The sequence below is a fragment of the Grammomys surdaster genome, unplaced genomic scaffold (genome assembly GCF_004785775.1).
Source record: "Grammomys surdaster isolate TR1022 unplaced genomic scaffold, NIH_TR_1.0 126313, whole genome shotgun sequence".
NCBI lineage: Eukaryota > Metazoa > Chordata > Mammalia > Rodentia > Muridae > Grammomys > Grammomys surdaster.
In genome coordinates this window covers 12045688-12069214 of record NW_021621113.1, presented here as the reverse complement: position 1 = coordinate 12069214, position 23527 = coordinate 12045688, and the positions used below count along the sequence as shown (strand labels likewise).

The following is a 23527-nucleotide window of genomic DNA, read 5'->3' as shown; positions in this document are numbered from 1 at the left end:
GAGACCCTGTCTCGAAAAACCAAAAAAAAAAAAAAAAAAAAAAAAAAAAAAGAAGGCAGTGCTTGCTTTCCTGCATCCACTCCTGAAGTCCTGGCATGACACAGTAGCCACAGGATCTGCTGGGAGATGAGGAAATGAATCTTCACAAGCTCAGAGAGGGCAAGACACTTGCACACCTGCCAGTAGGGAGAGGTAGCAGGGTAACTTTCTAACTCTGAGCCAGCAATCCAGTCTCACAGAGGATGAAAGCCTTTGGGACAGGCAGGCAACCAGAGAATACTGACAGAGCCTGTTCTACTTCTTCTCTCTCCCCACCCACTGCCAATCCCTAGAGCTGCTGGCAGAAGCCCAGCCTCCCCCAGACTGTGCTGAGCAGCACGCCAAGAGGGCACTGCAGTGGAAGTCAGCTTACAGCGGATGCTTAAGGAGATGCCTAGAGAGGGCTTGTACAGACAGACACCTGCCTGTCATTCCTAAATCCTAAACCAGAAGAACCACTACCTCCAACCTCAGCAGACATCAAGAAAAAAAGCTGTGAACTTCACTTTTAAAGTTGGAGTTTCAGATGTGGTGCAAACAGCATGCATTTTCCAACCGGCCACTGTAGTTGCATAGACAGACTTACCAGGGGATGAGCCTTGCACTAACTGGCAAGCAAGAAAGGACTCTGAATGCTACAATTAGCCAGTTCTGTAATGATAAGCAAATTATTTAACCTCCCCGAATCTCAATTTTTCTCATCTATAAAATTAGAATAATAACACCTAGCTGGGATGGATGAGTGGAAACTGAATTAGTACATTCAAACAAATGAACACTCTTACTTCCTGTCTGCCAATATTCTAGGCACAATACACAGGGCAATCAATAAGCAAGACTATGACCACTGGTCCTGCTAGGGACACAGCCATTAAAATGACACATAAAAGGGGACTTTGAAAAGCCCTTATAGTCCAATACTCCCATTACACACAGGGAAACTGAGACCTGAGGAGGCTGAGGATAATGGACTCTTTCTGACTCTCCAACATGGCATTTCCCTGGGGCCTTAGCAAGGAGGCAAGTTACCAGTGTACTACGCTAAAAGGCTGCACTTCGGGGGGGGGGGCAGGGGGGGAACTGCTTGTTTAAGTCATCTACTTTAAAACAACTAAAAAGAGACCCAGTTTACTGGACACGGTGGTCTGTGCCTATAGCCTCAGCTGCCAACAGGATGAAGCAGGAGAACCCCCATCACAAACACAGTGAGACTTGCTTCTCAACAGAACAAATACCAAGTGAGCCTGGCAGGACGAGAAAGGAGGGCCCGGCGGGCACACGCTACAAAGGAAGATCTTGTCGCAATGGAAATAAGCAAAATGATGGTACTCTTCAAGCTTGCCTTATGATTACTTCTAACAAAGATTAATTTTTTATGTGTGAATGTTTTGGTTAAATGTAGGTCTATGCACATAAGTGCAGTACCCAGAGAGGCCAGAAGAGGGTACCAGATCCTCTGAAACTGTAAGATGGTAGTTACAAGCCACCATATGAGTGCTAGGAATCCAACCTGGGTCCTCTGGAAGAACAGCCAGGACTCTTAACTGCTGAATCATCGCTCTAGCACCAAGGGTGTGATTTCTTAGAAATTAGTAAGCAAATCAAGTTCCTTTATGTAAACTCTTTTCTTCTTTTTTAAAAAAAGATTTATTTATTTATTTATGTATTTATTTTACATATGTGAGCACACTGTTGCTCTCTTCAGATATACCAGAAGTGGGCATCTGATCCCATTAGAGATGGTTGTGAGCCACCATGTGGTTGCTGAGAATTGAATTCAAGACCTCCGGAACAGTAGCCGGTGCTCTTTACCGCTGAGCCATCTCTCCAGCCCTTATATAAACTCTCATGTCAAAACTCTATGACGCTACCAAGGCCAGCACAGCATCGGCTCCACCTGCAGTCTATCGAGCAAAGGCCTGGTTACACAGAACCCAGTCCAGGAAGCAAGTTCTGCCGCCACGAACAACAGTCTCCAAGACCAAGGTCACACCCACCCTGGGGGTGATGTACTGTACCTTCCAGAGATGCTTCAAGGAAAAATTCTGAATAATTTTACCAGAAATGCTTGAGAAGACAAACCTTAGCTGACTTGGATGTTATACAGAGTGGCCAGGGTACAACTGTGAGCACCAATAATCTATTCTTAGGAGGTGGAGGCAGGAAGATTTAGGATTCATGGTCCTCTTCCACTACACTGTGAGTTTGAGGACTGAGATGCTGAAAGCAACGGAGACCCTTCGCCCTCTCTTGTGCTGCTGCTGCTGCTGCTGCAGCAAGAGCTTTCTCTGTGACCATAATACCAAATCTTGCTTCTAGACTTCCCAGCTTCGAGGACTGAGAGCAGGAGGTTTCTGTTGTTTGTAAATTATCCAGTCTAAGGTATTTTGCTACAGCAGCCCAAACTAGAATGATGTACTGATTTTTGAGGCTTGTAACTGCAGAGCCTTGTGTGTACACGCACACACATATACAGCAGGGCAGTATGGTCCAAGCTGGTTTCCTGTTGTGTTTCTAGCATGAACAGCTTAGGAGGTAGAGGCCACTTCTGGATCCAACCAGAATCAAATGTGAGGAAAACAAAACACCTATTTCTTTTCCTCCTGGAATTCAGCGCTTCCTGCCCAGGACCTCCAGGCACCACCACAGAGAAAAGCAGATGCCAGTTACTGAGCACTTACTGGGTCTCATGGCTGCCATGAGACCCATGCCCCTCATCACTGATACTGTAGGCCTGACTACATGCTAGGTAAGGCACAGGGCATTCCCTGCTTCATCCCATCTGACTGGCCGTAATGGGGAGGAAGCAGTCCTGGGAACTAAGCCCAAAGTTACAAACCTCAAAAGAAAAGGGGGCAGGATTTAAATGCAGACAGCATGGCTTGAGAGCCAAGGTCCACACATTCAAGAACAGCCTTGTTGCTAGGGCAGAGAAAACACTAGCCACACCTATTCAGACCTGGGGATGTGTGGAGGAAACATCAGCTATGAAGACAGATCTGTGCTCCTGGGCCTCAATGAGAAGGAAGAAGGGACAGAGAGATGGGTCTTGATTCCCTCAGCTTCACTCCATCAGCTGCGGGCTGCCTGGAGACCCATGTGGAAGTAAAAAGTGCACACAAAGATACTTAGTTCCTCCCTACTTTCTGAGCAAATTAGTTAACTGCATAGAGGTCAGTATCCTGTTTTCCCTTACCACCAGAGCGCCCTCCAAGGAAACACGATGACCAGAGGCACCCACTAAATGAATAGCATCTTGTAATTCTTGAGCCTGGAGGAAGCCGGATGTTCTTATGTCCAAGATGCAGAATGAGGCGTAACATAGAGGGGGATGCTTCGACCTCACACACACAGCATGTGGACTTCAGGGTCCTTACACAGTGCCTTTGTAACCCCACAGCATTCCTGGGGATACTACCAGAAGACGGGGCCTGAGGCAGGTTCACAGCAGGAATGGTGAGTGAGTGGGATTTGACCAGCACTTCTTTTCTTCTGTACAACAAATCTAAGAGGGAGATCACACTGTCCATTTTATAGATGGGTCTGCTTTAGGAAGAAGCAAAAGTATATTTAAAGAAAAACATTAGATGATGATAAAAGGGCACACAAGTCCAGCAAGCATCAAGCTGGAGGCTGGCCAGGCAGGAAACCACTTCCCTACCACATTTAGTGAGCTCCAGCAGCAGACCAATGCAAAATCAAAATGAGACATGAGAAGCCACAGACAGGCTGAGCCTTTGATCCTGCAGTAACAGGACTCTGGTCCTGCGAGCATGGGACAGACATGTCCTTCCCCCTCTAACAACGATCTGCACATCTTAAACATGCTCAGACCCAAAAGTCCAAACACCATCCATCAGCCAAGCCAGTGGAACCATTTCTGAATCCTAACTGCCCTGACTGTGGACCCAAGGCACTGTGGTGAAGGCCCCTCTAGCCATGTCCATCCAGCTCCTTGCCTCAGTGACAGATGACACAGCACCTTTCCTAGCCTGCTCCATGCTTTCTTTACCTCCCATACAGAAGCCAGAAGTTCTCAAACCTCCAGGTTCAGAGAGCCCAAGTCACCAGGACTGTTTTGGTTTGAAACCCAATTTGGGTCCATGAAACACCCCTCACTAAGCTCCCCACATTTGCACACCCACATCAGATGCTGGGATGAGCCTGAATCCACAGAGTAGGGGGCAGCAGAGCACCAGGAGTCTGCCTAACCACCCACTCTGCCCCATCAAGAATGGAGCCTTCAGTCCCAGAGGAGTCAGACCAACTTTGAGAGTTGGAAGCACACATCTCTCAAGGTGAGGAGAAAGCAGGCCCGCACTCACTCACTGGAAAATGTCCAGTACTTACAGGGATTAGGCTTCTCCTCCAAAACACAAGATGAAATGTGTGGAAGAGCAGAGCAGTGGTTCAGGCCTGCAACCCACACTCGGGAGGCTGAGAGAGAATTACAGGACAGCCTGAGCTACAGAGCAAGTCTCAAAAGAACTGGGCAGAAGCGATGACACACCTGTTAAGGGCACTTGCTGTCTTGCAGGGGCCCAGTGCCCTCTTCTGACCTCAGCAGTACCTGTATGAATGTGGTACACATCTGTATACTCAGACCCTATCGATGGCCTCCGGACTTAGCTGAGGGGGTTGTGGGGGAGACTTACTCTTGCCAGCTGTCCTCTGGCCTCTTACATCTCCACATGTGTGCTATACCCAGCCCACATGAAATAAATTCATAAAATAAAAATCGTTAAACCAAACACATAAAGAAATCTACTTTAAAATCTTATTTCATTTGAGGCAGGGTCTTGCAACCTTGTAGACCAGGCTAGCCTCAAACTTGGAGCTGTTGCCCCTGAGGACTAAGATAGAAGAGCATGCATTATCACACATGGCTTTCAATTCTAGTTTTTAAAGCTGCACTGTAACTATCCCCCCTGGAAGCCGTGTGTAAGCCAGGCTTCCGGACACACGCTGTGAGCAGAGTCTCACAATGTGGGGAGCCCAGTTACGCTCTTATTATGCATTCAATTACAGACAGGCTCTGGCTATGTGGCCCTGGCTGGCCTGGAACTTGCAATGCTCCTCTGCCCACAAGTGTTGGGATTGCAGGTGGTGCCACCACATGTAGCTTTGGTTTGTTCCAGGCTAGGGCTCATGCAGCCCAGGCTGCTCACCATGTAGCTGAGGATGGCCTTGAACTCTACGTCTCTACTGCCTAACCTACCAGGTGCCAGGGTTACATCCAGGCACCACCGCAGTGCTCTGAAACTTATTTTTAACTCTCCAAAATCAGTACAGTTGGTCCTATGGTATCCAAGAGGGTTGAGTACTGAACCACCCACCTCCCCACCTGCAGTGATCTGAATGAGAAGTAGCCCCCACAGGCTCATGTACTGAACACTTGGTCCCTGACTACAGTACTGTCTGGGGAGGTTGTGAAACTCTTAGGAGGTACAGCCTTGCTGAAGAAGGCTTGTCACTGCGGGGGGCCAGCTTTGATGGTTTATAGCTCTCCTGACTGGCTGTTCACACTCTGCTTCCTGTGTGGATAAAGACGTGTCCTGCCCGCTCTCTGCTTCCCCAACACTGTGGGACCTCAGCCCAAATAAATGTTCTTTGAGTGGCTTTTGTGCAAAATACTATCTAAGCAAAGTAGCCACATGTACACAGGTACCACAGCCACAGCCACAGACGCTGCGTGTCCATTCTCATTTTTATTTTTGTTTGGTGTTTTGTTTTCAAGATAGGGTTTCTCTGTGTAGCCCTGCTGTTCTGGAGCTCACTATGTGGACCATGGCAGCCTTGAACTTGGATTTTGTTTTTAAAATGTCCTTATCTATGTATGTCTGTGCACGTGTTCTCCACTACTCGTGGAGGCCAGAAGAGGGTGTCAGGTACTTTGAAGCTGGAGCTACAGGCATTGGGGAGTCACGCGGTGTGGATCTGAGATCTCAACTCCATCCGATCCCGGCTGGTAGATCAGTGAGTGATCTTAATCACTGAGCCCCTCCTCCTGGCTTTTGTTTAACTTTGTTTTTTAAGAAAGGGTCTTGTGTGGCCCAGTCCAGTCTTGAACTTGATACATAGCTCAGGCTGGCCTTGAACTTCGGAGCCTCCTGCCTCTACCTCCTGAGTACTGGGATTATAGGTGTGCACCACCTCACCTGCCCCCTCCTGTACAGTTTATGTCAACTCTAGATTGCTTATAATACTTACTGTAACAAGGCTCCAGGTAAATGGTTGTTGCATTATTTAGGAAATAATGAGAGAGAAAGAGAGAGAGAGAGAGAGAGCGCGCGTATTCTGTGTCCCTGCTGAAGCATCTGCTGTAAACAAATGGCCCCTTCTCATAGCTTCTGTGGTGTATTTTCTCACTTGTGCATGCTTTGCTGAGATGCCCATTTTAAAAAACTGCTAATGTTGAAGTCCCTAAGCACACAAAGGCCATGAAGCTGTACGCCTGAACAGCCATTACCCATCAATTCACTAGCAACACTTACTGAGAACCTTACACAAAAGTCCTCAGCCTATGTCAGCTGCTTTCCTATTGCTGTGATAAAACCCCATGACCAAGGTGACTTATAAAGAAGGGTTTCTTTGGGCTTCCGGCTGTAGAAGGTTAGAGTCTATGAGGCTGCGCAGGCAGCTGAAGCAGCAGCCGACCGACAGCTCACATCTCGAACCACAGGCTGGAGGCAGAGAGCGCTAACTCGGGATATGGAGAGTATCTGACACCTCAAAACAGGGTTCCAGTGATACATTCCCTCCAGCAAGCCACATCTCCTAGTGCTCCCCAAATAGCCACCACCAGGGGATGCCAGACACTTGGGGGAGATATCCTGCTCAAGTCACCACAATGTACATACTAAGCAGATGATAAAAAGGATGGTGACCAGGCCTGGAGGGCACAACTCAGCAGCAGAATACATGCCTATGAGAAACAAACGGCCCTGGGTTAGAGCCCCAACACCCATCCCCACCCACCCATTATAAAGAAAAGCCAATAAGCAATAGTTCCAGCAGGGAGCCACACAGGAGAAACCGTGAGGGCTGACTCTACAGAAAGGGGGTCATCTCAGCCTGCAGACCATGTCACATGGAAGTGAAGCTCCCTCTAGGCAGCAAAAAGAGGTTGCTCACAGAGCCCCAAAGGACAGCAGCCAAGCAGAGGCCACTAGGACACTCACTGGATTATGGGACCAGAAGAAACATAGGAGAAAAGTGCTGGTCCTTTTTGCCCTACAGTTTCATTTCTGGGGACTTCCCTAAAGGAAGAGAACAGGGGGCGAGCAAGACAGACAGACAGACAGACAGACATCTCTCTACTGCACCATAGCACAGGAAAGAGATGACAACCCTCACCTATTAATCACATGACCCCTCTGACAGAACACTGGCTATGATGCCTCCTCCAGGGCTGCCATGAACATGTCATAATATTATGTGGTCTTCACACTCTGCACTTTGAAGGCCACACAATAGGCATCATATGCACATGCGTGTGCGCTCACAAACACACACACACACAGCTGGACAATGCCCCCCTCCCCACACACACATACACTTTCTCCAGCACCCTGTTACTGCTATACACACTTCTCAAGTACCAAACAAATCAGGAGCCACACGTCAAAGGAACCCAAGTTTGAGTTCAAGCCGTCACTGGATCTCTTCTTTGACTGAGCAATCAGAGCACTTGTTTCAAGCCCCGCCTCAGCTGCTATTAGCAGTGTATACACCTTACACCACTTTCAGTAGGATGTCCTAAACATAAAGTCTCTTGTGCACAGAATTCTGGGAACTCAGCTGAGCAGTGCACGCGAAGCTCTGAGGGCTGGCCAGAACTATCAGCACTCACCCACACTCATCCCAGCACACAACCCATCACCTGAGGCTTGGGAACCTCAGCCTCTCCTCCCACTGCCCCTTTCCTTAGTGATACTGGGAGCTGACTAAGCACTCAGTTCATCATATAAACATGGGTCCAGTGCCTGTAACCCAGCAACTGGGAGGTAGAGGAAAGAAGAGCAGGCACTCAAGGCCATCCCTGGATGCAGAGCAAATTCAACCTTAGTCATGGCTACAGAAGACCATCTCAATTTTTTTATAAATTAAAATTTAACAGAAATGGTGTAGGACCTGCAAAGTCAACCTTAGTTCTATGCCTGCATTCTGCCAATTAGTCATACAGTGGGAGGATCCCTCCTGGGGCCCTAGCAACTAGTGATCTGATTTCAACAACTATCTCCTCGGGGGCTGGGGACATGGTTCAGCTGGTAAAGTGCCTGCCCAATGTGCAGGAAGTCCTGCATTGGATCCACAGTACCACATAGAACCAGGCATGGCACCATATGCCTATAACACTAAGGGGAGACTTAGAAATTTTGGGTCATCTGTGACTACACTGGAAGTTTGAGATCAGCTTGGTCAACCTGAGCCTCTTCCAAGCCCTTGTCTGAAGAACAACAACAAAGCTAGAAGAAAGAATTCTGAACATTCTCACCATAAATGCCCAAATAGACAAGGTAAGGATGTAAATATTATATAAAGTCCACATGGACATGTCGTCAGACCTCCTCGCTCTTGTACTAGCCGTGTGATCTACAAGACGTCTCAGAACCTTCCAAGCCTCCATTTCCATGTGTGAACAGAAGTGTGGCAACAAATGGTAATGACACAGAGGCTAGTCCAGTGCTCGCCTTGCACAACCAGCCTGCAAGCAACACTCAGAGGGAGGCCTGCTGCATTCTGGTAAGGAGGAGGCCCAAGAGCAAATGCTGGAACCTGACTTGGCCCTCTCTACCTTAATCTGCCCTGAAAATGTACAGGATTTTGTGGCCCAGGGATTCTCAGAACTAATCCAACGTGACAGTTTGCATGACACAGAATCAACTCATTGCAGATACACAAAGCCTATTTCAAGTGCCCACGTGTGAAGCCTGAGAGACAGCACTGTACATAACTCTTCTCAGTGATCCCTCTCCCTGTGAGGATGTAGACGCATGTCTACGGATGGGGGGCTGCCCTTGGAAATGAAGCGCTGGGTTTGAGATGCAGGCCATAAGCAGCCATGAAGGATGCAGATGTGGAGGGGTTTCCCAACACTAACCCAAAGCAAGCTGCCATCCTCTCTGTTCATTCCACTGTCTTGCTTCCTGCTTACTACCTTAGTCCCTGCACTACCTGCTTTAATATCAAACACATACTGGGGCCGAAATGTGGCTTAGCTCGCAAAATGCTAACTCATCTTCCCAAGAAGCCAAGTTCAGTTCCCTGCACCCATGTCAGGTGGCTCATAACCACCTCTAACTCCAGCTCCAGGCGGTCAGATGCCCTCTTGTAGTCTCATGGCAAGCACACAGAGACACAGAAATAAAACTTTTTTTCTTTTTAATTGGGCATATGGAATGGTGACTCATACCTTTAATCCCAGCATTTGAGAGGCAGAGGCAGATGAATCTCTCTGAGTTCAAGGCCAGCCTGATTTACATAGGAAGTTCCAGGCCAGCCAGAGCTACATAGTAAGACTCTGTCTCAAAAAATAAAATAAAATAATAAAATATCAGACATGTGCCCTCAAACAAAATAATAAACTCCTGAGGCAGTGACATCTGGTGAGTCTGTGGCAATTCACAAATGCAACATGGGTGAGCAGAAGCCAAGAGTGCCCATGAAAACTTGTCATCTTCAGAAGAGAAAAACGTGAGCCAGAAAACAGGTTTCGTATGGGAGAGGGAGCTGAAGACGACCACAGATAAGCATCACGCCTTGGCGCCTTCCAAGTCTCTAGGCACCAAGTATGGCTAGCACACCAAGGTTGGCCACTCATGCTCAGAGAAGGAAAAAAAAAATCCATTTTCCCCGGAGTGGCTTATATTATCACCTGGAAAGAAAGCTCCATTTCAAATAGCTTGTTCACGGAGTGCAGGTGCACAGGTGGTGACGCTCAGAGCTGCTAGGTTTGCAGTTTGCTTGCTTGGAGCATTGGTGCAACACCAAGTACCAAGTCCAAGTGCACAAACCAAGCCAAGGGGTATCCACACTCAAAGTCCTTTTGGGTCTAGCAGCATGCTAAGCAAGCTCACAGGCATTCTTAGCATGGAGATCTTCCCAGCATGCAGTGAGTTAAACAGACTATGTGCCTGGCTTTGCACTGACTCCTTCAATCCTCATAAACCCATTGGACATAGCTATCCCTACTTCCTGAGTGATGGGGACTGAACCCAGGGCACTTACCCTAGGCGAGCATTCTCCCACTGAGCTACAGACCCGGCTAGAAATAGCTACTTTATTGTTGTTGGGTTTTAGTGGAGGTTTTTTTTGTTGGTGGTAGTTTGTTTTTAAGTCAGAGTCTCATGTAGCCCTGGATAGCCTGGAATTCAACAATCCTCCTGCCTCTGTCTCCCAAGTACTGAGATCAAAGACATGCACTATTACACCAGTGAAAATAGTAACTTTTATTCTCCCCATTTCAGAGACAGGAAGATTTCTACCTCCAGCGCACCCTATCACAGCCTTAGACCTGGGAATCCAGACCGCCTAGGATCAGTGAGAAATGCCAAGAACGGCAGGCAGCTCCTGGAACTAAAGGCCAAGTGCTTACCAACCACCACGCCACTGGCTGCCATCGGGATCACAGGTGTTCTCCCAGGGGTACACTGCCAGCCTCTGGTCAGGAGTGAGCTGACCTGATCTGACCATCCCTGCTCAGCTCTTCCTGTCCCCTTGAGTCTGGCTGCTTTAGCCTTGTGAAAGTAGGGTTTAAGAAATCCAAAGAATCTGGGCAGTGGTGGCAGCCCAGGCCTTTAATCCCAGTGCTTGGGAGGCAGAGGCAGGCAAATCTCTGCGAGTTCGAGGCCAGCCTAGCCTACAAAGTGAGTCTAGGACAGCCAGGGCTATTACACAGAGAAACCCTGTCTCAAAAAACCAAAGGGGGGTGGGGTGTAGGAGAGAAAAGAGGGAGGGAGGGAAGGAGGGAGGGAGGGAGGGAGACAGATGGACAGACAGACAGACGGACGGAGATCCATCCACAGAAAACTGGACATGGCTAGGTCTCCCACTCAGACTGCCCTGCTCTCTCACCATGCACCCCACCTGTAATACGCTGGACCACACCAACACTGATACCTATCAATTTTTACCTACCAAAAAAATGGCAGTCTCACATGGTTTGTCCCCATATAGGGAAGCTGTTCACATCATTAAGAACAAATAGGCCAGCCAGTCATTCAACAAACACCGATGGAGCCACAACACATGCCAGGGACAAAGGGACATTGCTGCAGCACTCACAACGGAGCAAGGGGATTGACTGTTTCCCTCCCCAAAATAATAAACAAACTTAGCAGGCAGAAGAATGGTTAATGGGGCATGCCAAACGCTACCTACATCACCAAATGCCTAAGGCTTGGGATGTCAATCACAGGAGACCAGGTAAGGGAACCCTGCAGGGCTTACCCACCAACAGTTCCCAACAGGCACTGTCATGAAGGCTCAGCCTGCTACTGGCTTTCTTGTCACTCTAGAAGCCATGGATGCTGGCAGGACGGGTCCCGGTGCTGAGTCAGGTCCTGCTGGTGGAGGCAGAAACACCACCAATGCTTCCAGGCTAGAAGGCTCCTTTCTAAAGCCACACTGCAGGGTCCCTCAGGCCTAAGAGCTGTTATTTCAACAACCTGACCCAAAATACTAACGTCTTCCTCCTACACTAAGCCCAAACTTTCTCAGTCACTGTGGCTAGATCTACTGAGGCTTCAGTTTCTCATCTATAAATTTCTAATCTATAAAATAATCATCCCAGAAGAATCCGATTGGCAGAAGCTTTTGAGAAGGAGAGCCTGGAGGCGCCCGGTAACTGCTCCCACCTCACTTGGGCCCCTGAGCAAGTTACCAGTCTCTCTGAGCTTTCGTTTCTTTATCTGCAACAAAAGGAAATGGTTCTAGGGCTGGGGTTAACAGAACCAGATATCAAGACTGAGGGCACCCCCTGGCAGACGGAAAGGGGCACGTGACTAACGGGAGCTCTAGGAATGGGTCCACAGTCAACCATGCAGTTTCCCAGCAACCTCCAATTCCAGGACCCTCAGTGCATATCTCAAGCACAAACCTGTCACCTCAAATCTCAGGAGACTTCACCAGAGGGGCTATCTGCAGGGTGCACACTGAGAAAGCTCACTGCAGAGGACTTCTCAACAGTGGCCAGAGAGATGGTGTAGCATGTAAAGGAAGGTATTTGCCATACAAACCCTACAAACTGAGTTCAACCCCCGGAATTCATACAAAGATGGAAGGAATTGTCTCTGATCTACACGCACGCACGCACGCACGCACACACACACCCTATCTTTAATCCTAGTACTACTTTAGAAGCGGAGGCAGGAAGACGAGGAGCTCAAAGATACCCTATCCATAAGCAACCTGCGTCCCAAGCCTAGGTGAGGTCACCAGGCATTCAGAGGAGCAGAGGACCAATAAAAGCATACATACATGGCACAGGGAGAAATTCTGAGTGGCTCCCTGAGAGGCCAACCTGCTAGGGTGAGGCAGCACCTCAGGTGGGCACATGCATGCTCCTCCCCCAGTTAGTAGTACAAACTACAACAGAGGAGGAAACTTAGTATGTAAAACCAGAGAAAGGCCAGCAAGGTCCAAGCCACCAGCAGAAAGCCCCTGAGCAACAGGACAACATGAACAAGCCTGACCTGAACCCCTTCTGCCATTCACGGCTCCCAGGAAAACTCCCCTGGCTCGTTGCTACTTGGAAGCTGCTTAGGAGCCATTTGCACCAGCTCAGTGGTACAGGCAAAGGTATCTTTCAGAGTTTGACCACAACCACACATCATAACAACATTTTGGTGAAGAACTAACTACATATGCCAGTTGTGGTCCCTAAGCTGAGAACACCTGGTGAGAAGAGCCTAGCCATGAGGCATGGGCTGTACTTGAAGTTAGAGATAATTCCCCTGGCAAATAGAATCCTGCTTTTTTTTTTTTTTTTAAATATGTAAGAGCACTATGGTAGTGGCCAGTCAGACAATGGTTTTGGAGAAGATCCTGATGAGTTCAGCACAAGAAGAGGAAGCTTCAGGGAGCAGTTTAAGCAGAAGTTCAGGGTCAGAGCCAGGGGGAACAACTGCCAGCGCCCCACACTGCGGTAAGAGCTTTGAGGCCAGAAGCACTGGACTGGAGTTCTCACCAGGCTGGGGTTACCTGGGCTGGTCCCTAAGGCTGCCAGCTTTGGGTTAGGGGCTCAACTACAGCAGTCTCCTAAGGGTTGGGGCTGCCTCCCAGGCCAGCTTGGAGGTTACATGAATGGCCAGCCATGAACTACCCATGGTAATAAAAATAACCTCCTAACAGCAGTCAACATGCCTCGCACACCTTAACCACGCCAGGCACTGCCTACAGTTTCTATACACACTCAGGCAATCCCCATGATAACCCTCCACAGCAAAGCCACGGGCAGTAACCACCCTGGACAGGAGTAACTACTAGGCCACAGCTTTGGACCAAACAGGATTAGAGGACTGCAGAGGACTACAAGGAAGGTACAGAGGTCAGCAGGGTGGCAGCAGCAGGAGGCACAGTAGAGGGAAGGCAAGGAGGCCTGCCTTCGTTACCGTGTGCCTATCATACCCTGCTTCTCTGTGTAGCTCTAGCTCACCCAGAAGTTTAAGACTCAGGTAGATGTAACAGCTGTCCACATAATGAATGACAAGGAAAAGGGCTGGGGGTGGGGAAGGCTGGAGGGATGGCTCAGCCAGTTAAGAGCACTACTTCCTCTTGTGGAAGACCGTGGAGGACCCAGGAGGACCCATGTTCCGTTCCCAGCACCCACACGGTGGCTCCAAATCACCCTAACTCCAGTTCCAGATCTGACACTCTTCTAACTTCCACAGGCACCAGGCCTGCATGTGGTGCGCAGACACATTTGTAGGCAAAACACTCATATACATAAAATAAATAAACCTTAAAAAGAAAGAAAAATGACTACAGGCTGCTGGGCCTGGAGTCAGGACAGCCTAGGCAGGCCCTGGTTTCCTCATCCATACCGTGAGAGTAGTGTAGGCCTGTCTCATAGCACTGCATGGAATAGTAAAACAGGCCATGAAAGCAGCTCCTGCTGCCCTGATAGCCACGCTGCAGAGCCTCCCACACTGCAGAACGCCTCAGTAGTCAGGGGTCTCAGGCACTGACGTGTCTAGAAGCCATAGTACACTGGGCTAAACAACAAGTGGCACCAGCAGGCCCAGGCTAACTATGCAGAAATGCCCACTCGGTGTCAATCATCTATCAAGGTTCTGTGGGTACCATTATTAGGATTTCAACTGACCAGAAATAGCTGTTTTGTCAATGACAAATTATCCAATCAGAAGGCCTGCATGGGGATGGGGGGGGGCAGATATACCCCTCAACCAGAGAGGGCAGACTCTAAAGCTCACTGTGCCTATCTGCCTTTCTCCACCATGCCTTCCTTCCCAGAGCACAGCCAGATGGGCCCAGACCCTGGGACCTCTCAGGCGATAGCTATGAATGCATCCCACCCATCCCGCCCCCTTTCCTCCCTCTTCCATCTGCAGGACCTCTCCACATGGCATGGCTAGAGGACTCCTGCTAAAATACCACTGCTCCAGCAGCCTGCTCCAATTTCCACCTGCCCTGTGAGAAATGTCACTGGCTCCACACTGTCCAGACCAAATGCAAAGTCCTGAGCCTAGCAACTGGCATCTGGCAGCACACTTCCTCTCTACATCTACCCGGAGATTCTCAAATCCACCCCAGTGACATCACACTGACCTTGGACTTGGTACAGTGGACTCTCAGGCTGATGGTGCCCCACCCAACCTCCCCTTCCTCTTTGGCTGGGCAAGGTCTTCCTGGGCTTCAGGCCCAGCCCCTGAGCTGACTGAGGACTGGAATGTCTGCAGGGCTTCCTGAAAGAGGTGGAGCACCTGACTAGCAGGCACACATGGTCCTCCCAGAGTTCTTCCCAAAACTTCTCCCTTTCAGCTATACGAAACTTTTTGAACACACCTTTCCTCCTCTCCAGGATGGGAGGACAGGGATGGTGACTTCCATTTGTGTCACATATGCTTGGGTACACAAAATATGACAGAGAGTAGATATAGCCCCAACTTACTGCGTGGCAAGTGTATTACAAATGCCACTTCTGAGCCAATGACGGAAGAAGAGAACCAACTTCCCAAAGTTATCCTGTCTTCCACACACAGACTGTGGAGCACCTCCACACACACAAAAGATAAATTTAAAACCATTTCCTTTTCCTGTTGTCCCTATGAAATGTTCCCCTCATGCTGCACATCAAGGAACTGAGGGGAAGGAAGGAGGGGCACTCACTTAGGTCACACAGAAAGGCAGTCAGGACTCCTTCCAGACACGCCCCGCTCTGAAGGCAGCAAAGGAGAGACAACCACCTCAGCTCTCACTACCTGCTGACTCAGTACCGTGGAACACTTCCTGAGCACCAGACAGCCAGTGCATGGGACAGGTGATATGGCTCTGCGAGGACAAGTGCTCCTGCATTCTGTCGCCCGTCCTTGCCCCTTCACTCAAAGAGGACTCCACCCATAAAGACATGGAATCCAGCTCTGATTTCTTTTCTTTTAAGAGGGGGGAGTGACTTTTGAGACAAGATCTCTCTATGTATCCCAGCAGGCCTGGAGCCCTGCTATGTAGAGCAGGAAGATCTTGAATTCGTAGAGATCTGCCTGCTTCTGTCTCCCAAGCACTGGAATTTTAAAGGGGTGTTCCACTGTGTCTAGCTCTAGTCTAGCTTCTTATACACTGCTGTCTGGGGTCCAGAGCTGAAGCTTCCTCATCAAGCTTTTGCAAGGCAAAAATCAACAGCTTCTGGCAGAATGGATGGCACATGGCTAGAACCCCAGAAATATCTCCACCTCCTTACACTGAAGCATTCGTCTGTGGATGCCTAAACCAGCATTACACTAGCTGAGACCTGTGCCGAGCCCCCATACCTGCGGTCAATACACCTGAGACACTCACAGTCTCACATAGGGGCTAAGCTACAGACCTGCAATTCACACCGTTCACTTGGACCTTCTGAACGTCAGATAGTCCTTGAACAAAAACAGGCTGAGCAGTCGATGCTTCCAGACCCTGGGCCGGTGACAGTGGTGGATGTCCAGCATGTCCCAAGGTTACACCTCAGGATGCAGGCTGCAAACACACACACTTCATTCCACTGGACCAAGAACACTTGAAAAGCCAAGAGCGTGGGACTCAGATCAAGCCACAACGTTCCCTTCCTCTCCAGCTCACACTTATGAGCCTGCAGTTACAGTAAATACCGTCTCCCTTATCATTAAGGAAGAGTGACAATGTGTCTCTCCCACCATGTTGCTCAGGCTGGACCTGAACTTCTGAGCACGCGGAGTTATAACTGCCCGCCTTTCCAAGCTCTATTCTAGGCCCCTCAACAGTGGAAGCCAGAAGGCCCTCATCCATGTCTGCCTCGCTCTCTGCTGGCTCCTCAACACATGGGCAACACACAGCAGCCTCATGAGACACACACACCTAAGCAGTGGTACCCTGCAGCTTGTAAGAGCTGTGCAGTAAGCACTTCCTACTCTGGCATGCAAGACTCTGAACTCCAGGTCCCTTGCCCTGTGTCCTTCCCCCTCCATAGAATGTAACAGTATAGCACTTCCAAATTTTAAATAGAAGACCTACCTTCAAAGGCGTGTTTGTCATTTTCTCAATCTTAAACTAATAATCACAGGCTACTTATCAAAAGGAGACTGACTGGATTTACTTGCACAGGGCAAACACACATGGAGTCTCTAAGTCGAACTATGCACCAAGTTTTTTTTTTTTAAAGTTACATTGTTTGTTTGCTTATTTATTTATTTACTTATTGGAGTAAAGGAGATAGAACTATGTGACAATGCAGGCTAGGGGAAGACTTGGATCTACATATGGGTTGTGGGGATTGAACTCTGCTCCCCAGGCCTGGCAGCAGTCACCTTTAACCCCTGAGCCATCCCTCTGGCATCTCTCTGGATCGTATTCACAGGAGGAGACCACAGAGAGACATTCGAGTCTCCTCCATGATTTCCCCTTTAGTGATAGGAGTGAGCTCTCCTACCAGCTCTTGTCATCAGCGCCATCTGTGAGCTAGAGTGACAGGTCCTCCTTGACCTCTCACTCCTCCAGCCCCACCATGAGCGCCAGCATCTTAACTCTTAGGATAATAACCTCGGAGTCTGAAGCCGTGGCTCTGCTGGTGCTTTGACATCGTGAAGCACTTAGAGACAGTAGTAAGACTGTCTGCTCAGGGATGGAAATAAACTCCGCTTGCCTAAGCATCAGTGGGGACAGTGAACATAACTGCAAGAAAAATCATGGACTCCACTCCAAAGTCAAATGCATTCCAACTCTCTCCCCTCGGTGGGTACACTGGAGCTGCCTAGCCACTTGTTCTCCCTGCAAGCCCAGTGAAAACAGAACCATGGTCGTCTTCATTATCTATGATGCAGCCTCCACTCCACCACTTCTGGTTTGTCCAAGCTACCCACACCAGGGAATCAGGTTATCCTAGCATAGTAGACAGTCAGAAATCACTTAGGGAACTGGGGTCCATGAAGAACAAGTTAATGAGTGCCAACCTCCCAAGTGGCTGCATTCATAGACACATCTCAGACCACACTGTGCAATCTCCTGTTTCTTTTTTGAAACAGGGTCTCACCCTCGCTGTGGCCCAAGCTGGCCTTGAATGCCTTAAACAGCTGAGATTACAGGTAGGTGGCACCATGCCCAGCCTTCCAAGCCAGATCTTTCAGAGTTAGGTACTGTTCTAGGACTAGATAGACAGGGACAGAAAACACAAGACCAAAATCTGTCCCCAGAGAGCTAGCGATCAGGGCCGCAGGCTATACCACCGGCTCACAACGGCCACTTCCTAACAGGAGATCCACCCAGAGTCTGCAGAGGTAAATACTTGCCCTCCCTGGCTGTACCTGAGCACCCCATCATTATGGTTCTTGAACAGTGTCATTATATCAGATCTACAACACCATACAAGGAAGATCTCTGTCTGGAGGCTGCTGGGCATGCTTCCGCTGGCCAAGTGTGCTCTCCACACAGACTCAACAACACTTTGAATAAGTTACAATGAATGCCCCAGCTTTTCTTCACCTGCCAGACAGAAACCAAAAGCCTAGACGACTCTGTGGCCACTCCATCACCCTCTCCTGCTTTGGTGCTGGGAGCACACATAGAAAACTTCAGTCTACTTTGAAGAATCTCACCCAAAACTATCCTGGACAAGTCTTTCCCCATCCAGACTAAGGTCAGGGATTCAGACCCCCAGGCCAGTTTTCAGCCAAGAGCAACGGTATGCAAAACAGTCTTGCCTATGCTTTTAATTGATACACAGAAAGTTTATTAGCCAATCAGATTTAGTCATCCCCAATTCAGTTGCTGCACCCTTGATTAAACAAGGAACAGGGCTCCTCAAAACCATCTAGGGTCCAAAATCTACTCCTAAACAACTATCTACCAGGCAGGAGGGGAACCGCCTGCAAGGCTCTGATGTACTGCATGGAGCAGGTGGATTGCCTTCTCTCTCAACCTACCTTACTTACCTCAGCCGTCCTTGACTATGTGAGGTAGTTCTCTGGCCTAGATGGTGGGCCTGCTCTGCATGTATCCAGGTAGGTTAGGGGGTGCAGGGCTATGGGGGAGGGGGAAATGACACACCTAAGGCTCCTCAAGTAAGTTGCTAGCATAGTGTGCCTGTCTTCATTACCAAAACAAACACCATGAGTGGAGTCAGGGAGTTCTCGGGCCTCTGAGTTTCCGGAAGCTCACCTGATCCGCGCCACCTCCATAATCAGCAGTTCCGACCCTTACTAGCTGACAGTTCAGGGGGAAAGGAAGGCTGCGCCTGCTAGGATGCATCGTGTCCAGGCCGTACGTTGGGCTGCCGAGCTTGGTGTCCCCCCAGGCCACAGGGCTGTGGCCTCACAAGAGCGATTGTGAGTTCACTCCTGTCCTCTTGGCTTACCCACCGTCAACATTCTGCCCCCCACTCAGGCAGGGCGCCCCTCAAGACGCGCTGTACTAGCTGCACTGCCACTAGGGCCTCCCAAGGGAAATGCCCTGTTCTGTCTTCCGGGCACACAGATGCCGCCCTTCTCTCCCTCGCTCTCTCGCTCCCTCACACCGAAGCGGCCTCCTCAAGAAAGGGGCAAGCCTAGGAAAGGCACAGCACCCGGACCACCCCCACCCTGGCTGGGGCTCTCCCCCGCTCACCAGAGGCTCCTAGGAACAGGGGAGGGGACACCAGGGTCAGGAGCAGGACACCGAGCAACCAGGGTCTAGATAGGAGGGCGAGAGCTGCGAAGGGCTGACGCAGGCTAGGCTAAGTCGTGAGAAGTCGGGGGAAGGGGACGGCTAGGGACCGGGGGTGGGGGAGGGAGGTACAGGAGGGGAACACAGCTGGAGTAGAGAGGCCAGACTTGAAGACTGCAGAGAGAAGATTCCATGACGGTGAAGGAAACAAACCTAGGCTGAGTTCACTGGAAAGGGGTTGGCGGAGTGCAGCCTGAGGCCATGGAGAGAAGAGTTTGGGCGAAGGGGGCCTAGACTGGGCCACTGGAGCGAAAACCACGGTCCTAGCTTGGGCCCTGGGACCGAGCCGAGGCAAGGGGCCCGAGTTCAGCCCATGGGATGAAGGCCTGCGAGAGGGGTGCCTGGCCTGGCCCCTGGGGGAAGGAAGGTCTAGCCTGGGATAGGCGAGACTAGCCTGGACATGCAGGAGGAAGAAGTGGACTCCACATGGAGCCCAGGGCGGGGTCACAGGCTATCAGGGCCTCCCGCCTCCCACTCCGGACCCGAAGAGTGGCTCCTGCCTAGGGTCCGGGACCCCGCCCCTCCCCCACCCCGGATCCCCACCCTCCCCGGGCCGGCGGGTCGGCGAGGGAGTGGACGCGAGCTCCCGCCGTGAGGGGGTCCGGGGATGGAGCCGTGAGGGGGGGTCCCTTTACCATGGTGGCGGCGGCGGCGACGATCCCTGTCCCGGCGTCTGTGGCTCTCCCCCCCGCAGCAGGGCCCTGCGCTTCCACTTCCCCGGGTGCCCAAGAGTGAACATCCGGGTCAGCGCCCCCCTCCCCCCTCCCCGCGCCGGGCAGCCACCACCTTCCTTCCCCGCCCCGGCCAGCCCGGCCCGCCCCCCAGCCGCCAGCTCGCGACCAATGAGCGCGCGGGGCCGCAGCGATCGCCAAGTATGGAGCGCCGCGAGGGGGGCGGGGACGGGGGCGGTCCCTGCGGCCGAGTGGGCGTGTCCTGACGCGGGAGGGGCGGGCCGGGCGCAACGCTCCTGCGCGGCCAGGGCTGCGGTGTTCCGGAGGGACAGGGAGTGCTGTCTCTCCTCTGACTGTCACCCTCGCTTCTCGCAGCTGCAGGCCGCGGGGTAGCTGAGGGTGGAGCGATTCACTGGTTCCCCTGGGCGGAGGATGCGGAAGGCGCTGAAACTAGGCGAGGACAGGCCCTCTGTGCCCCACCCAGACCCGGAACTGGTGCGCTGGTCAAGGCCCGGCCCCAAATACCGAGCGGAACCTGCCGGGGGACGCCGGCTCTGCGGTCCCTGTTGCTGAACACCTGCTATCACGACCAGGAGGGCAGCCTTTAGGTACCAAAAGATGACAGGTGGATAAGCCATAAGGATCCATGCCTACACTTCATAGCTACCAGACAGTAGTTGTGGGAAAGGCCCGGGTAAGAAATTAGAACATTTGGGTTCAAAAAATGCTGGCTGTTACGTATACTTTTTAACATAATATACAGAGAATCGTTCCGTTTCCCTAATGAGTCGCTCTCTCTTTGTTTTCAGGTGTGAAGATTGAACGTAGAGCCTTAGGCATGCTAGGCCAACGCTCTTCCACTGAACTGCAGCCCCAACCAGAAATTAGCTGTTCAAAAGAGTGAATTTTGTTTTGCTATCCAGAACTCAAGAGACCTAGAATTGCACGTTTTGCTTATAACAACCCCCTACACGGCTTGCACACCCTCTGTTTAGAGTCATATCAGGTCACAAGAAGGGATCAGAAAAACTTCATCTGAGGCAAACTGTGCCTTAGGCCTCTGAGCTCATTCATAGTCAAGTGAAAACTTGCAGGGACAGCCACCAGCAGAGATAGCATCCAGGTAAGTCTATCAAGAATGACATAGACCAGTATTACAGGAGTTCAGAGGAGGGAGTGGTACTTAGAAAGTCATTATACCGGAAGTATTTGTCATGTAGCTATTGGCCAAGCAATGTGTAGGCAGGTTGCACTGATTACAGCTATGAGCAAAGTAGCCCATGCTGGCATACAGCTTGTGGGTAAAATTTCACTTCCAGGAATAGAGCCTCCTGCATGCTGGGTAAGTACCCCTCCCCTGAGTTAAGGTCCCTTCGAGCTTGAAACCTGGTCAGAGACAGTTAACATATCTAGTAAAGTGTTGGGGGTGAGATCTGGAAAAACAGAGTGGATAGAGCAGGTAGACAGACAGACAAGCACTCTGTGGTGGTATTTTGGAGGATGGTCTCAGGGGGCTTTAACTTAGGAGGTAACATTTGATCAGACAGCTGAACGTGGGGGTGAAGCAGACCGTGTGCGTATTGTCAGCACACAGGACGGGGGAGGGCAGAGATCCCTGTTTATCAACAGAGGCCAATGTCAGAGGAACAACACCTGAGGTCACTCTCTGTTTTCCACACACATGCATTCCTGCATGCAAACAGATATAGAGCACACATACACACAGAGGAAGTTTTTTTAAAGCACCCATACTGGGGCTAGGGAGGTGCACTGTGGGTAAAGTGCTTGCTATACAAGCATGGAGACCTCTCCAATCCACTGCATGAAAAAGCCAGGTACAGCCATGCATTTTCTGTGGCTCCCAATGTGTGAAGGGCAGGAGGATCTCTGGCGCTTGGTGACTACCAGCCTAGCTAAATGGCAAACTCCAGATTCAGTGATAAGACCTGTGGTGTCACATGTCTATAATCCCAGCACTCAGAAGACAGAGGCAGGAGGATCTCTGGGAGTTCGAGACTAACCTACTCTACATAGCAAGCTCCAGGACAGCCAGGACTATAGAGAGAGAAAACAAATTCCATGAGAATTTGTCAAAAAAAAGATAAGGTGGATCGAGGTATAGGGGGTTGTGTTGGGACCCAGGACAAGGGGCTGAGGGGTATATTTTACATACCAAAGCAGACCTCCAGGTTCTCCCAGCATCCCTCAGTCCCTACCTGACATACCCAGCCCCCAACCCTGAACTTTCCAGCCTAAGGGCTGGGCTGCCCTTCCCCCAGAGGCTCTTCCCTGTATAATCCAGACATTTTGGTTTCCTCTCTCTCCTTCCTTCACTCTCATTTCCCTCTGTGTGTGTTCTTTTCCATCTTCTCCTCCCCACTGGCTCCCTTCCCATGGCTCCTTCCCTGGCTTTGTTTGTTGGGGCCAGTGAACTTGCCCGCCCAAGAATGGTTTCCCAATAAACCTGCATTTTGTATACTTTAATCTGTCTCGGATTGGCTCATTTCACCAGCGGAGAAATAACTTATCATAGATGACATGCACTTTTGACATGACAGAACTGAGGAGGCAGAAGTAGCCAGATTATCTGTAAGTTCAAAGTCAACCAGGGATAAAGAGTAAGACCTTGTTTCAAAACAAAATAAGGTAGTGCAAGATGAAGAGAAAAGGGGGTGGGGGGAACATGGATGGAAGCGAACATGAGCCTGTCTCTAGCAGTCAAAGGTGACTCTAGTTTGTGTCAACTGGACAAAACCAACTGGCATGATGGACAGGTCACGGAACAGCTTGATATCAGAGCCGAGTCTCCAACCTAAGTCTTCAGATTTCAGATTTGCGGTTACATCCACAGCCTTCTCTTAAATGGTTCAGCTTACAAAAAAAAAAAAGATGAAAGGAAGAACCTGATGTAGACTTCTGCCCTCCATATGTAAATCACAGGCCACCACACCCATACACATACATGTACATGCACACATATATTCACCATACATACAACAGCACCAATATGACGCTTTGTCTGTGATGGACTCCGTTAAGCTCTTTCCAGATCCTCATAACAGGGCGCCCCAAAAGTAAGGAGTCTCTCCAAAGCCATGCAGCAGAGATGGAAGATCCTGGAGAAGGCAAGGAACACTGTATTCTCATGTTTGCTGATATGTTCCAACCTGCCAAGTAGAAAGGAGTTGAAGATATTAAAGACTTGAGTTCATAGTGAAAAGATTTGCCATTGAGGGCTGGAGAGATGGCTCAGGGGTTAAGAGTATTGACTGCTCTTCCAGAGGTCCTGAGTTCAAATCCCAGCAACCATATGATGACTCACAACCACCTGTAATGGGATCTGATGCCCTCTTCTGGTGTGTCTGAAGAAAGCAACAGAGTACTCAAATACATAAAATAAATAAATCTTTTTTTTTTTTTTTTTTTTTTTT

At 50.1% G+C, this 23527-nt stretch overlaps 1 protein-coding gene across 1 annotated transcript in view; it reads right to left on the bottom strand.

Moving 5' to 3' along the window:
* The window catches only part of Capzb (capping actin protein of muscle Z-line subunit beta), a 98063-nt gene extending 77801 nt beyond the window's left edge, over positions 1 to 20262 (bottom strand). Inside the window, exon 1 of the mRNA XM_028759668.1 lies at positions 20061 to 20262. Coding sequence (XP_028615501.1) covers positions 20061 to 20063 — 3 coding nt within the window. The 5' untranslated portion in view covers positions 20064 to 20262. The remainder of the gene's footprint in view (positions 1 to 20060) is intronic.
* Positions 20263 to 23527: the final 3265 nt, after the last annotated feature.